General features: G+C 40.3%; 2 protein-coding genes across 3 annotated transcripts in view; one reads left to right on the top strand and one right to left on the bottom strand.

The window, feature by feature from the left end:
• ptprq (protein tyrosine phosphatase receptor type Q) overlaps positions 1–10655 on the top strand; it is a 54499-nt gene extending 43844 nt beyond the window's left edge. The window contains exons 54-63 of the mRNA XM_034686312.1: positions 446–472; positions 618–699; positions 3343–3433; positions 3576–3652; positions 3894–4028; positions 4170–4295; positions 6302–6447; positions 6584–6719; positions 9906–10029; positions 10118–10655. Coding sequence (XP_034542203.1) covers positions 446–472; positions 618–699; positions 3343–3433; positions 3576–3652; positions 3894–4028; positions 4170–4295; positions 6302–6447; positions 6584–6719; positions 9906–10029; positions 10118–10155 — 982 coding nt within the window. The 3' untranslated portion in view covers positions 10156–10655. The remainder of the gene's footprint in view (positions 1–445; positions 473–617; positions 700–3342; positions 3434–3575; positions 3653–3893; positions 4029–4169; positions 4296–6301; positions 6448–6583; positions 6720–9905; positions 10030–10117) is intronic.
• Positions 10656–12914: 2259 nt separating this feature from the next.
• Positions 12915–15591, bottom strand: part of iqsec3b (IQ motif and Sec7 domain ArfGEF 3b) — a 36560-nt gene continuing 33883 nt past the window's right edge. Inside the window, exons 12-15 of one of the 2 annotated variants that reach the window (XM_034684905.1) lie at positions 15359–15517; positions 15175–15258; positions 14820–14866; positions 12915–13818 (exon numbers count right to left, since the gene is read on the bottom strand). In XM_034684905.1, the coding sequence (XP_034540796.1) occupies positions 13399–13818; positions 14820–14866; positions 15175–15258; positions 15359–15517 (710 nt within the window). In that variant the 3' untranslated portion in view covers positions 12915–13398. The remainder of the gene's footprint in view (positions 13819–14819; positions 14867–15174; positions 15259–15358; positions 15518–15591) is intronic. The other variant, XM_034684906.1, reaches the window with a different exon arrangement.

Here is a 15591-nt window from a genome sequence, read left to right as displayed (position 1 = left end):
TCATCGGCACAGATAGCAGAGCTGTGCTCACACTCCTCTTCTTGAGACCTTTTTAATTTGTTTACCCACTCACTATCTTGAAATTGCTCTGACGGCTTAGTTATCTTAGGCGACAAAAATGGTAAGCTTTATCGACAGCTAAGGATCTGCATGGCAACAAAACTTAAGTAATGCAAAGAAAACATTCAGGGCACCATGTGCTTTATTCAAGTTCACTCACATTAACATATTCCTTCAGAGTAAAACATCAACGTGTGAGTCAGTCTTAATTTGAAAGTGGATTCAGTCAATAAGGGTTGAACCCACTTTGCGTCAACATATTTTCACACACCCTCTTCAATGTGAGTCAGTCCATCTGTTTTGATCAAAAATACCACAGAGTGGGTTTTGATTATTGAGTTAATTTGCTTATATTTGTTAATGTTTGCTGTCTATTTTTGAACAGGCTGCTCAGCTACCGGAAATCACTGAAGTAAGTCATCCTGCATGATTAATGTGGAGCTGCAGCCTGCACTGTACTGCTTGGCATTACATGCTAAAAACTAGAAAGAGAGAAAATTACATATTGCTATCTATCTCTGTCTATCTATATATCATTCAGTGTATTTCTCTGTCAGGCCTGTGAACAAGAAGTCTTTTCTGCAGCACGTGGAGGATCTGTGTAACAATGACAATGCCAAGTTCCAGGAAGAGTTTGCTGTGAGTATTGGCCTACAACCTGTTTATGTGAATCAGATGAGAACAGAAAGAAGAGAAAATCACCTGAAGTGCTGACAGTGGAAATGAAGGGAAAGGGATTTCTGACACAATCAGCTCAAGATTCATCTTGTTTTGTTTGCGTCATTCACAAATACCTGAACGAAGATGTAAAATTATTCTTAAAATGCATACATTTAGAGGTAAATCTTGCAAAAATCCTCCTGAGACCCAGAAGAAAAAAGGTTTTGATATTATTATTTTTTGTAGATAATATAAGTATTTGGGTTGAAAGAAACATATAACAGAATTATTTTTTTTAAATAATTTTAATTTAATGTTTATCATATGTCCCTTGTAGCAGACATTAGCTCTTGATAAGTCACAGAATGTATTTATTTATTTCATAGATTTGTGTGTTTCTGTTAAGATTTATGTGTCATTTCATGAACATTAACACACTTATATAGTGGGAACACATCGGAACATAAATATAAAATTTTAAAATGCATGCTCAACCCTTGAAAGTCACCTAAATCAATTTTTTTTACTGATTTGATGTGTCAGTGTGCGCGTGTGTGCATGTATGGGCATGTGTATGTGCATGTGTGAGTGTATGTGCATGTATGTTTGGTGTGTGCATGTGTGAGTGTGTGTGTGTGCGCGTGTGTGTGCATGTAAAATCCTCTCAGCCTCACTCAGCTCTATGCTTCCTGGAGTACGGAAATTGGTTAAACACAGATGTATTTAGTCTTGCTGTCCACGACAAAAGACACTGAATAAAAGTTGTGTTTTGAAAGGGTTAAAATTAATGTACATTTGTGAAATCTTACTAAATTAAGGTTAAGGCTCTTACATTGAAGAATCAATTTGATATTTGCAAGAGAAACATGATATCTGCAAAAAAAAAAGATCCCTCACCTCCTTTGGTGCCATAAAATGTGAAAGTTAAGTTTGCAGTCATTTTGAAAAGAAAGTTCATGTGCTCTGTTGGCCACACCACCACAAGTGAGACATCATTAGAAGGCCCAGGATACCCCCTTCACAGGACAGTGGGGTTTTTACAGACTGCATATATGGTGCTTAACTTAGATGGCTAAAATGCATGTCCTCCACAGAGTACAAAAATGAATTGCCGGATCTCAGGAAGTTGCTATTGCATGGCAAAAGACTAACAGTCATTATAAAATCAGAAGGTGCATGCTTGCTTCTTTTTCAAACCTGACAACATATTAAACACATTTTTATCCTCAATCAACTTAGTGACCATCATGAATAAAGGGAAAAACAAAACTGCTACATGTATTTCTGTTAAATATGGACATCAAGGGGAAATATCTCGCTTACAGTTTTTCTCAGTTGCTTGAGCATATTTTAAAAGTTCTCAGTAGTGAAGATGCATTTCTTAAAGAGAGCTCATGCATGAAGGAGTACACTTCAGTTTAAGTACAAAAGGATGTAACTCACCCAAAGTCTACCACTGAAGCTCACTGTTTTTGTGTTAAAGATAAACATGTTGTGATATTATGAGTCTAAGGTTTCATTTTTCATTTTGTAAAGCAAAGAGGTACTTTGATTTGCATGTTTTGTCATGGTTTTTTTTTTTTCATCTGCAGGAGCAACAGAGTACAATTCAGTACGGCATGCAAAACTTCTTTAGAGAGCATTTCACAGAAACACATGTTGCCTCTTAATACCAAAAGACTTCTTTGAAAGATTTAAAATGCTCATTCAACTGAAAATTAAATCTAATCCACTTTAAAAAGCAAAACATAAGCAATCAATCATTGTTCAAATAATACAAAACTGTGCAGGGACATTTGAGTACATTTGCTTTAGTATTTGGCATAGGCGTTTGTAACCCATTTGTGAGGGTGCTGAAGCCCCTCTAAATTGAATCCCAGCACCCCTAAAATTTGAGAGATTTTTTTTTTTTTTTAATGTCCTTTTTAACAAGCTACAAAAGTTTCAAAACCATACAGTACTTGCTTGAAACGTTATATTTTAACAACAAAAATACAGCAGCTCCACTGCGTTTTACATGTTGCATTGCATTTCAAATGAAAGTCCAAAAATAACTCCAATGTCAATTTTTTGGTATTTTTGGTACTCACTATAGGTGGCTGGTTTACTCCAGAAACATACATACTGCTTATGTATATGTTGAGGAGCTGCTGTGTCAAAATAAGTTGTCTTTCCCCAGAAATTAGGGTTACCATATGTTCCTTTTATGATTCCAATCCATTTATCTTTTGCTGTGGCTCAGCATTTAAATAACATTTATCAGATTTGATGGTTTAGTCACAGACTTTCCCAAAAAGTGTTATACTTTTCTTTCATAAATGTGGGATTGAAATTGCATTAAAATGTACAAAACAGGGAAATGTATCTTGCCCAGCTCAGCACCCCTAAACATCCGATCCTAGAATCGCCCCTGGTATTTGGAAAGGGATGACAAGTGCTGTTTCTGTTCATACAAACATATCATACACCTGTTGAGAAGATTTTCACATATTGTTCTCTCTATTTAGATCACACTTTGGCTTAGTTTACAGAGTCCAAAATCTTACTTGGAGCATTTTTGTGAAAGCCCCGAATTGTAACCTCTGCTGTTTATGTGAATACTGATGAATTACATATTCACAGGAGCTTCCAAAACTGCTGCAGGACCTGGCAACCACAGACGCTGACCTGCCCTGGAACAGATCCAAAAACCGCTTCCCAAACATCAAACCCTGTAAGTGGTCAAGCTGAAATTGAGCTTGCAAGAGTTATGATAGCTTCAGAATGCCAAAATCATCTCTGTATATCAGCTTTTAGAGGAACTGCTTCTGTATTTCATGTATTTCCTTGAGCTTATCTCACTACATTGTGTTTAGACAATAACAACCGAGTGAAACTGCTGTCAGAACCAGGCACTGCAGGCTCCGACTACATCAATGCCAGCTTTGTCTCAGTGAGTACCTGGGGGGGTTCACTTCCACTTGAGTCAATATCAGGTTGTGAGAGTTGTCATTCAGGCATGAGACATATTACTGCAATTAGAGGTGTTTGTTCTTGATAATTTCCTGTCTCTTTCTGGTTCCTTCAGAGAGAGAGAGATAAAAAGACAGACAGATAATTTCATTTTGCAGAAGATAATTCCAGTATGCTGTGTTTTATAATACGAACCTCTTATCCTGATTTTCTGTTTCCAGGGCTACCTTTGTCCCAATGAGTTCATAGCCACTCAGGGTCCTCTGCCCGGCACTGTGGCTGACTTCTGGAGGATGATCTGGGAAACGGGAACTCGCACCATTGCCATGCTCACTCAGTGTTACGAGAAAGGCAGAGTGCGTCATGAGAGATTTGTTGCTGTTATGAAATACCATTCAGAGGAGAAGGCTGGGCTCCAGATCACCAGGAGGGTTGTATCTGTTATGAAAATCTAATGTGTGAGTGTGTGTGTGTTATGTGTGTGTGTGACATTTCAGATTCGGTGTCACAAGTACTGGCCAGAGGACAACAAGCCAATGTCCGTGTTTAGTGACATTCTCGTCTCCAAAGTGTCAGAGGAGGTCCTCCCTGACTGGACGGTCAGAACCCTTAAAGTAGAAAAGGTGACAAAGCTGGAACAAATTCTATAAATGCCTATACTCCTCACTGTGAAACCCTTCAGAGACAGACACTAACAATGTTATTATTTAAGAATTTGCCAAATATCTACAGTAACTATATCATGAAAAACCAGATAAAATGTGAATGACTTCATTTATTTACATCTGATGGATCAATGACCACATATAAATATGGACAGCATGCCTCCATCTCCCTCCACTGTAAAACAAACAAAACAAGTGAAACCAGAGTGAAGTTGATATTTTTTCACATCACCTATTGTTTTACAACTTGGTCACACACAACAGCCAGCACTTTACAACCCATCAAGTCTCTCTTTAAGAAGACCATCAAAATGTTAGACAGGAAACCTCTCAACTTCCATTATTGCAATATAATCAGGAAGTATAATATTTTAAACATTGAACATTTTCAAACCTACACTGACATCTATTTGGTTTTTAAAGTTTTAAATGGGCTTGCCCCTCCATCATTGCTCAAATTTATTTAAAAAATCACAATATGATAAATACTAGAGCACAAACTAGAGGGGACTGTGGTGTACCGAGACAAAAAAACACATTCAGCCAAATGGTAGTGTCTGTCAGAGGCACACAGTCCTGGAACAAACTACCAGCTCACATTAGGGAGCTTGAGAACTATGGTACCTTTAAAAAAAACAGTTAAACATTGGTTAAATACAAACTAGTCATGTACTCATGAATAATCTGTTTTCTCAGTTGATACCCGTCCCCGGGGGCTTTGTCCTCACCTTCCATCCTGTTTTTATAACGTCACAAACGTTTTGTATGTAAAATCTGTTTGTAAGTCAGTTCGTGTAGTGTCCTGTTAACTGTTTTGTGACATCCTGTAGTTTTAAAACTTGTTGTTTTATGTTTTATGTGAGTACCTGCCTTAGGACTACGGATGAAATGTAGCTATTGTGCTAACTCCGGCATAATTACATTGATGCACACTGTTGAAATGTTGATTAATGTGCATTCTCCTAATCAAACAAACTCAAATTAAATTAAATTAAATTAAAGTACTGCTGTAGAGGGTGCCGACATACTGCAATGGTGAAGTATTTTGGAGCCAAGTCATGCGCAGGAGCAATCTGGCTGGTCACTCGTCACTCTCAATCAGTAGGATAAGAACTGTACATTGTGATGTTGTGAAAATGTCCAGCATGTGACGTGTATTTTATTTTTCTAGTTTGACCCACTTTCCATCTGTTAAAATGATGGAGGCGGGGTTTATGAGCCATACTGCAGTACAGCCAGTCAACTAGGGGGGGATACTTGAATGTTTTGGCTTCACTCTCAGTAAGCAGTTGTGTCATCTATCGCCTTACAAAGTTTTTGAGTTGGATATGATATCAGACAGGAAATTGATACCACCTTCAGCTGTATAGGGTACAAATTAAGCTGCTATCAGTCTTTACACTAAGCAGTGGCGGAGCCAGGGGTGGCTATGGTCACCTCTAAAAACTGATTTGCCACCCTTGTGGCCACCCTGAAATTCTTAAACATGATTGGCTATTTGCCATGTCAGAGGCATTACTTATATTCAAATCAGCTATTGTGTTTCAACAAGCTGCAGAGACAGTAGTTTCTGTGGATTTGAATATTATTTTTGTTGATGCTTTGACTTTGGACAATCATCTTCATTTTGAGTCCTTAAAGAGTTCAGTTCAGCAGATTTAAATGTTGACACAAGATTAGAAATCTACAAAAATGTAACATTTATTAAATTATTTTATAAAAAGAAGTTAAATTAGATGTGATTATTGGAAGTAACCCTCTCAGATTTGGGGCAAGACCCTAATGTTTTCAATGCCTGGCCAACCCTTCAACAGTCAGTGCCCCAGTTTGGCCACCCAAGTCATAACTGTGTGGCTCCTCCACTGACGCTAAGTAAAGCTGAACTAACAGTGTCCTTGATCCAGCCACATATTTAACAACTCACTGCAATCCTTTAAATTTATTGTGTCAACTTCTGTGTGCAGCACGGCCACTACATCCTGGTTCGCCACTTTAACTACACATCGTGGCCTGAGCACGGAGTCCCAGAGTCCTGCAGCACTTTCATCAAGTTTGTAAAAGCTGTCCGAGGCCACAGACACGACAACACCACTATAGTCGTCCACTGCAGGTACTGTGGCACATCAACAGTGCTGTAACGGCGACATGCATATATTTTAATATACAAGTGGGTTTAAGGATCTGTAAACAACATGAACAAAGCAACAGACGGTTTAATGTGTGTGTAATTCTCTCCCTGTTTGCAGTGCGGGTGTGGGAAGAACAGGTGTGTTTATTGCTCTCGACCACCTCATTCAGCACGTCAGAGATCATGACTTTGTGGACATTTATGGCCTGGTGGCTGAACTGCGCAGTGAGAGGATGTGTATGGTTCAGAATCTGGTGAGTTCCCCTCATGTATGTAAGTGTGTTATGTTCCTGTGATTAAAACTCACAACCGAGAGAGGATAAACAACCAGCAAAAAGGGGTTTCATACAGTGTTTTGTCTTAAGTTGTTCCAGTAAAAGTGGTAGTGAGGTTGTCCTACTTTTTACATCTTGCCCTGCTGTGATCCTGTCCCCATGAGGAAAATATTTGGAAAATTCTTGTTTTGACGGAGGAAATGATCTGGCAGCGGATAAAAGGCATATGCTGAGCAGGAATCCCCCTCTTGAAGCTGCATGAATCTGTCCTAAAATTACCTTATTCAGTCATTACTTAAGTCTCAGTGGTGTATGTCTTCTTTTCTGCAGGGACCTCAGCCCAGTGCCTGTGCTTCTGCCAAGTATTATTGTTTTATTATTTCTTTCTTGTTCTGCAAATTTCTCGGTGTCCACATTTTGGCAGTGAGATACGAGCCCGCAGTGTCTGCAGCTACAAGAGAGCGCCTTCTAACCCATGGGGGCATGATTCTTTGTGACAGCAGTGATCAGTGTGCCAAACAGCCAGCTATTAGCATACAAGTCCAATTATATTTGAACAAGAGCAGCTCGGCTTTAAGAGGCCATCATTCAGATCACTCATAAACTCACAAATGTCATTATTAAGATACTTCAGCCAAGGAGCGGTTTGTAACAAGCCCAGGGTTTATTAGTATAATACAAAACATAATGTGTAAGTAAAAACAAAGGCAAATATGAAAGTGTTTGTGAAATACCCACCAGATTTTGCAGAGGGCCTTATTTCATTTCTTTATTGTTTAGTTTTGAACAGCAGATTTTATTATGGAGCATTAGTAAAAATAGGTTTGTTTTCTTCGTAGTCCTCAGGTTATGTTTTTACGATTATTAGAATTCAGGAGAAGTGAAGTGTTTCATAAAAACCTATTGGAGAGGCATTAGAGAGAGAAATTAAAACAAAACTAATGAGGTTTGCCAAGATTGTACAACATCACAGGATTCTCAGTAGGTAACCTCCAAAATCTATGTCTGCAGGGGTTCTTCTAATGATGCAAACGAAAAGTGATTCTTTCCATATTATACATATAATTTAGATAATCAATCCAATCCTGTACTGTTAAGAGTCTAGGATGGAACCAGCACCTCGTAAGTGTCAAACATACATTTTGCCAGGTCCATGCTAAGAATGCTTTTTAGTACTTAATTGAACTCTAATCAGAAGGGTTTTATCAGTGGGCACTCCCAGAAAATACGCCAGTTATTGGCCACCTGACTTACACACGGCCTCCAACATTTGGCCTCCCCTCCTGCGAAATATGCTTCCTGCTTTGGTGTAACAAAAAAACAAATCAAACACTTCCACTAAAATTTACACCACATGAGGGTTGGCGCGTTTCCACTGGAGTTTGCTCACGCCAAACCAAGCTTCACTTTATAATGACAGATTGCCCTGTTTCTCCCATTATTCTTTACATAGATCCCTTATGGCTCCAGTTTCCTAGTGTGCTACTGTCCTCAAGCTTCTTCATGGTTTAATAATTAGGACCATTTTAGTTGTGGTCCCTAATGTTTGTACAATCAGAGGAAATTTCTTATAGGGTTCAATCTGATAAGGAATGTATTAAAACTCATCAAGTAGCCTGATAGAACGTATTGCCTACCTCCTGTGTGGAGGAGCCACACAGTTTTGACTTGGGTGGCCAAACTGGGGCACTGACTGTTGAAGGGGTGGCCAGGCGTGGAAAACAATAGAGGCTTACCCCAAACCTAAGAGGGTTACCTCCAATAATCACATCTACTTTACATTCTTTTATAAAATAATTTTAAAAATTTTATATTTCTGTGGATTTCTAACATTAACATGAAAAATGTAACTCGACAGAGTGTCAACATTTAAATCTGCTGAACTGAACTCTTAAAGGACTCAAAATTAAGATGATTGTCCAAAGTCAAAGCATCAACAAAAAATAATATTCAAATGCACAGAAACTACTGAAACACAACAACACAATAGCTGATTCCAACATAAGTAATGCCTCTGACATGGAGATGTAAAAATAGCCAATCATGTTTAAGAATTTCAGGGTGGCCACAGGGATGGCCAATCAGTTGACAGAGGTGGCCAGGGCCACCCCTGGCCACCCCCTGGCTCCACCACTACCTCCTGAATCTAACTTTTTAATTCTAACTGTAACATAATGTTTTAGGTTCGCAGATCACAACACTGAACTTTAATGGGACAGAATAAAATAATGTTGGATAAAAATATGGAGTGTAGAGGCATGTTTTTGAGATACATAAACATGTACGTACTGTATATATGTAATACTTTGTTTTATATTCAAATAGATGAAGTAGATATTGCAATATCTCTCAGCAAAGATTTGTATGGTCTAAGGGATTTAAATCCAGCGAATCTTGATGTTAACCCCTGCTGTTTTATATAAGCCCTGAATGCAGCCTTAGAAAGGGTTTAAGAGACATCCCACTTCCATCTCTCCGCTTTTCCCCTGCAGGTTCTTATGTCAACAGAGGGCCGCCGAGGTCAACGCTTGTTTTAGTTCATTTAGATTAACAAATAGACACAGACAGAAGGCAAACAAGAATCCTTCAGGGATGAAGGTTATTATTCATCGTCGGTCAAACGAAAGAGTTGCTCTGTGTATTGACTGGAAGCATGCCACTCTCAAGTGTTCGTATCTCTCCACTCAGACAGAGAAGGAAACTAATGAGCAGCTCTATGGGCCAAACCAGTTTGTGCCCAGTGAGCTTATTTATTTTGCATTCATGGGACATTATCTTGAAATATGGTACCCAGTCCGTTCATAAATTTATGGCTTTGTCGGCTGCAACAATTAAGTCAAGCTTGAAGTTAAAATATTTCATTTTGTTGAGGCACATTGGGACAAACGCAACCAGTTAGATTTAATACAAGAAAAATGAGCTGAGTGGCTTGTACATAATCCACAATCAAACATCCATGTTGTTGTTTCACTGCTTTGTAAATACTGTTTTTTCTGTCATGTAATTTTTTTTAACATTTTAAGCATTCATTCTTATTTTTTGTTTTTTTGGTGTTCATCAGACAAGAGAGCACTGAGAGAAAGGGTCCCAGGCTGAATTTAAATTAGTGTTACTATCAAATATATATTATTTGAAGTAATAATAAATCTGTCTTCTGTCTGTCAGGCCCAGTACATCTTCCTGCACCAGAGTACGCTGGAGCTCCTTAACAACAAAGGCAACAGCCAGTCCATCTGGTTTGTCAGTTATTCTGCTCTGGAGAAAATGGACTCGCTGGATGCCATGGAAGGTACACAATATATAAAAAGACAGACACATAAAACACACTCCCCACAGCATTGTGCTCACTCCACTTTTTTTTGTGCACTGGTCTGCAGGTGACGTGGAGCTGGAATGGGAAGAGACCACCATGTAAGGGACACTTTGACCTGAAGGAGAGTGGCATTTGTTCGCTGTGGAGGTCTCTTGGATGTGACGTGTGCACAGCAACATAAGAAGGAGCCGGAAGAGAAAGAGAAGATACACTGCGCAGTCTGAACCGAACAACTTAAGATCTGCTGCTCCACTCTAACCACTTCTCCACGCAGTCCCCACTTAAGGAACCTCTTGTCCACTCTTTTTCAAAGAAAGAACTGAATACAAAGGAGGACAAAAGAAAAGCAGAAGAGATGGGGAGCTCACTGTGAAAGCTCTGTCACATATGTAAGCCTACAGGTACTTTGCACAAATTGATTCCACTGTTCATGCATAATGTTGATATCATCTATGTTTTTGTAAGATAATTTATTCAGCCAAAATGGTGTTTTTTGTTTTAACCTTGATGCAATTCTGCCTGTGTCAGAGTTTGGACCATATTTTCCATTTTGTTTATCTTTCTCAAGTGTGATTTGCAAAAATAAAACAACTTGTATTTTTTTTGGCTTTCACACTTAACTAAAACACTTGAGTGTGTTCCTGCGAGACTCTCTGGCATCAAATGTTGCTGATTTGACACCGCAATATGAAATTACCAATTTGCAGGTTTTTATTATTTAGTAGACAGACTCACTACAACACACATCTTCACACTCCACAAGTATGAGTCAGATTTGATTTGGCTTTGACGCTGACCTCATTCATTACTGAGTGTGAACAGATCCAGGAACAATGATTTCCCAGAAGCCCTTTCATTCCGCCATCCTTCTCTGACTCACCTGGACCTGCTGCAAAGTCATTCATTGGAGAGGCAGTGAGGGGCTACGGATGCGGACCCTGTGGAGATGATACTGTTATGATACAGACAGACAAACAGGCAGACAGACGGGCGAGAGTAAAAACTACTTTATTCTTTCATTCTCCTCAAACAGAAAAAATTAGAAATATTCCATTAGTAAACATGTTGATCTTTAAGAAATCTCCTTTTTAGAAATATTTTTGTGAGGGTGCAAAGATTAATGACGGTGCTCCACAGTGAGGATGCAGATTGGTGTGTCTCCATGACAACCACGGAGAAGTTGAGGGGGGGTAAAGGGGTCGGGCAAAGAGAAGGAAGTATAGTGGGAAAGAGAGAGAGGGAGAAAAATGACATCGATCAACCCAACATGCCCTGACGATCATGAAACAAACATATAATCAAACTTTACCCCCCCATCCCCCTGCATGTGTGCTGAAAATGAAAGAAAAGGAAAGTCATCATGCTGTATAGTACAAGCCAGTCAGAGTTTACAGTAAGCAACGTGGGGTCGCTGACTTGACAAATCAAGCATTTTCTTACATGGATCTAAGCTGGATTTGTTGTTGCTTTGGCAGCTACGTGCATGTTCGTGTACGTCAGTGTGTCAGGCTGTGTGTGCGAGTTTATAAATACGTGTTTGTGTGTATGTGATTTACTGTACGTATTCACCAAGCACAGCATAGCCCTTAACACACCTGATAACAGGTGACACAGCCATCTCTTAATAATCCTATAATAATATTATGACATGGTAATTAAATGATGAATGGCGATTCGTAATAATATCAGTGTGTGTTACCATAGTAACTGGAGTGTATTCTATAAAAGCTGCCTGTGTACCGTCTCTAGTAGCTGTAGGATTTAGAACACCCCCTGATATTATATGTGAACAATAATAGTAATAATAATAATAACTATAATAACTATAATATCCTTTTTTTCTTTTAAACTAGATCTTCTCTGTACAAATACATACGTAGATACACACACTGGGCAAACCGATCACTTTTTCAGAATAAATCTATATTATCTATTTACAATATATCCAATATATCCTGTGGTGCAAAAGGTACAAGACGTGTTTGGTGTGTTTCAGTTGGATGATTTGTGACCTGCTGTACAAACTGGCTCATGCTCGAACCAGTGACACTGGGCAGACTACATGTTGATGAAATCAGAAATCATCTAATGGACATCTTCAGTTTTTCACCCTGATAAACATTCAGTATAAGAATGCATCTCTGCTTTTATAACATTTCCAGTGTGCAAGAAAAATATAATAATTATTTTCTGCGAGGTGACATTTGTCTACCCTGTGTCAAGCAGCTTTTCTTTCTTTTTTTAAACTAAATCTAAAAGTTTTCTGGGCAGATATATTGCCTGGATTCAAAGGTAAGAACATTATTCACACTGGGGAAAACCCATTAGGAGTAAATGTACAGGAGTGGGGGAAGGCTTCATCTGGCTGTTTTAGCCTTGTTTTGGATGAATTAGCAGCCCTACTCTCTGCTGCACATGAGTAAGCAGAATGAACACACGCTACACAAGCACGCTGCTTTCAGTACAACCTACGAGGTGCAGACATTAGAAGTTACAGTGAAATCCTTTCCTGAGCTCTGTGGCAGCAAAATGCCACAGAATCAGGGGAGTCACACACAACTGAGATATCTGCTCACACAAGTTAAGTGAAACGCACAATGAATCACAGAAATATATGATTGTCGTCAGGATATGGTTCTGGAGTAGTTTGGTGAGTAGCAACATCCTCGCTTTCAACACTACACTGCACATGACAAGGTAGACATGTCAGCATTTTTCACTTTCTTCCTCGCATACTGATTTTCTGTTCCCTGGAAAAATGAGGGAGACAAATAAGCTGGTACTCCTGTTTCTTCACATTATGTCCATATGAGAGAAAAAAAAGATAACAGTGAGGAGAAACTAGATAAGCACTGCTGAAATTGTTTCCCACTTGTAATAAAAACCAAACCCAAGAAAAGAAATTATATTTTCAGTCATATTCAAAGCAATCCTTTGTCCTTTCAGGGCTGCCAGCATCCGTTGTTTCAGTCAGAGCTCAGAGACATGATTGGAGGACAAGTGACATTTAAAAATGTAAAGTCACCACATCTCGTAAAGAGTGTGAAATCTAAAAAGACAACACAATCAGCTACTGGTTGAAATGTTGGGAGACAAAAGAAAGAAGAAAAGTTGTCTTTCAGAAACCACTCCATGTTCAGAAGCCACCATTCAGTCAGGACTATGAGTAGATTCCTGTTATTTTTCTTTTCCCTGGTCCCTTTGTGTGATGCATACAGTATATTCATGACTCCTTTTCTTTTATCTGAAATTCAGAGTGAGTCCACTCGTGCTACAGCATGTCTGTGTTTGGAGTGAATGTGAGGGCTGCATCTGGCCCTCTGGGTTCACAGAGCAAACTTCAACTCAGACGATGCTTCGGGAGCCGCTGGAGTTGCGCCTGCGGACGAGAGGCATGGTGTGGTGGAGGGGCATGGGTGAGTCAGGTGGGCAGAACTGGTGAGGGTGGTTGTAAGGTGGAGGGGGAGGTGGCAAAGGGGGTTGAGGGCCGTCCCCCTCTCTGACGCGCACAGGTGTGGACAGGGCGGACTGGATGAGCTGATGGGCGGCAGGGCCTTGACTGAGGAAGGCCTCCATCCGCCCTCGCCCGCTTTGGTCCACCACAATCACCTTGACAATCTGCTGGCATTGGATCAGTGTTTCTGGACGGAGCTCTCCGGCTTGGACCGGGCTGAGGAGGGCAGGTGGAGCAGCCAGGGCCAGAGGTGTAGACTCAATGCTGGGCTGGCTCAGTTGATAGGTCTGCAGCCTGTTGTGAATTGACACCTAGTTTAGGAACAGTCAGAGAACGCATGAGGAGTTACCAGCCTGAACGCAGCCTCTACGCAGCCCTCTGGTGTGTTACGCACATGGGCATGCAGGCATGCAGGTAGGTAGAATGCAGAGCGAGCGCATGCAAAACACACAATCCACCCCTTTTTTTCACTCAGTCATGCTTTTACATGAGTAAACTTCCTCTTGATCACTTTTTGCACTAACACCAGCTCAGAGAGAGTAAAGGCTTTTGGGGTAAGGAGAGATTTTGGTCTGAGATCATAGCAGGGATGTTTGTTTTTTATGTCTGTGCGTGTGGTGTGTGTGTGTATTTGTGTGCTGTGTGTGAAAATATGATAAATGAGTGGTGGAATGAGACGCTAACAGATATAGGAGTGTCAGGAGAGGAGAGAGGTGACACCGAGGGCGTGGTGTCTCCCTAACACACTTATTTACACTCTAAAGGACTGACTGAGAGGCAGGAGAGACAGGAGAGAATAAAAGGAGGAAAACTGGAAGGGGCTTCTGTCACTTTACTTTGTTTGAGGAATGGCTGGTTTTTACAGGCACACACCCACCCACCCGCACAACTGACAGAGTGTTAAAGGTATCAAGCTTATGTGGCTTTGTAGATGGTATTCTAGGAGCCAGCCAGGCTTATAGTGGCTTGCAAAGGCTTATACAGTAAGGCTGTCATGCGGCAGCTGATGAAAGAAGACGTGTTTTGTCGCGAGCAGAGTGGCTGCTGATCCACTCGTGAGGCACAGAGAGAGACGGTTTGTAGCGCCACTACAGCGGCTCCTCTCACTGGCCATTGTATCCTTGGCTGCATAGTGGAAAAGTGCCTGAGGTGGTGCTCTTTTCAAAAGCAAAGCATAAAGCAGACTCTCTTTCTAGGATGAGGAACTGTCCCCCGTCTAATGACACAAACCCACACTCACATACCAAAACACACCCACAGAGCCAAACGCAGGCACTTACCTGAGGGAGACAAGACAGGCTTTCAAACTTACCTCAACTGTGTTGTTGTTTCCAGTTTTATCATATGGATCCTGTTGGCCTGTGAGGAGGAAGATAATCATTTATAATGTAACATGCAGATTTTGATTTTAAAAATGTAGTTCATCACTTTTGGAAATGTGCAAGTGTGAACTTTCATCAGAGTTTAGTTTTTTTTCTTCTATATCAAGTTTGAAGGGTTTTATGTTTTCAGGGTTACTGATCTACCATACATTTTTCTTTTCATTGCCTTGAGTAATTTTGCATTTATTGTGTGTAATGAATGCATAGTTATGTGAAATGAATGCCATTTTATGTGTAATGAATTTGGTGTGTTGAGTAACGTGTGCTGCAATAAAAAAACAGTACCTGAGGGTGAGCCTGTGTGTGCGTCCAATTGTCCACCATTAGTATGTATGCCGTGCTGAATGCCTTGCTGCCTCTCTAATTCCCCTGTAACATCAGAAACAGAGATTGCAACAACCCACACGCACAGTAGTATCCCTTGTTTGCATCTTTATCTGCTGAGGAGTGTGTGTATTTGCTTCCTTACACTGTATGTGTATCTGCTCCATCTCGTTAACCTCCGTGATGGCCTCTCTGAGCTCCTCTGCAAACTTCCTGAGCTCCTCTCCGCTTGGGGAGCAGAAGCTCACCAACTGCTTCTTCTCTGAGGTAAACGGGCTCAGCATGGTGATGCCATGGGCGTAGTCTGATAAGAAACACCAACAGAGTGAAATAGAGGATGCTATTACCATAACTTTGAGTCTGAGAGTCTCTGAGGAA

This window comes from Notolabrus celidotus, chromosome 6 (assembly GCF_009762535.1).
Source record: "Notolabrus celidotus isolate fNotCel1 chromosome 6, fNotCel1.pri, whole genome shotgun sequence".
Lineage (NCBI taxonomy): Eukaryota > Metazoa > Chordata > Actinopteri > Labriformes > Labridae > Notolabrus > Notolabrus celidotus.
This window is presented reverse-complemented; position numbering and strand designations above follow the sequence as displayed.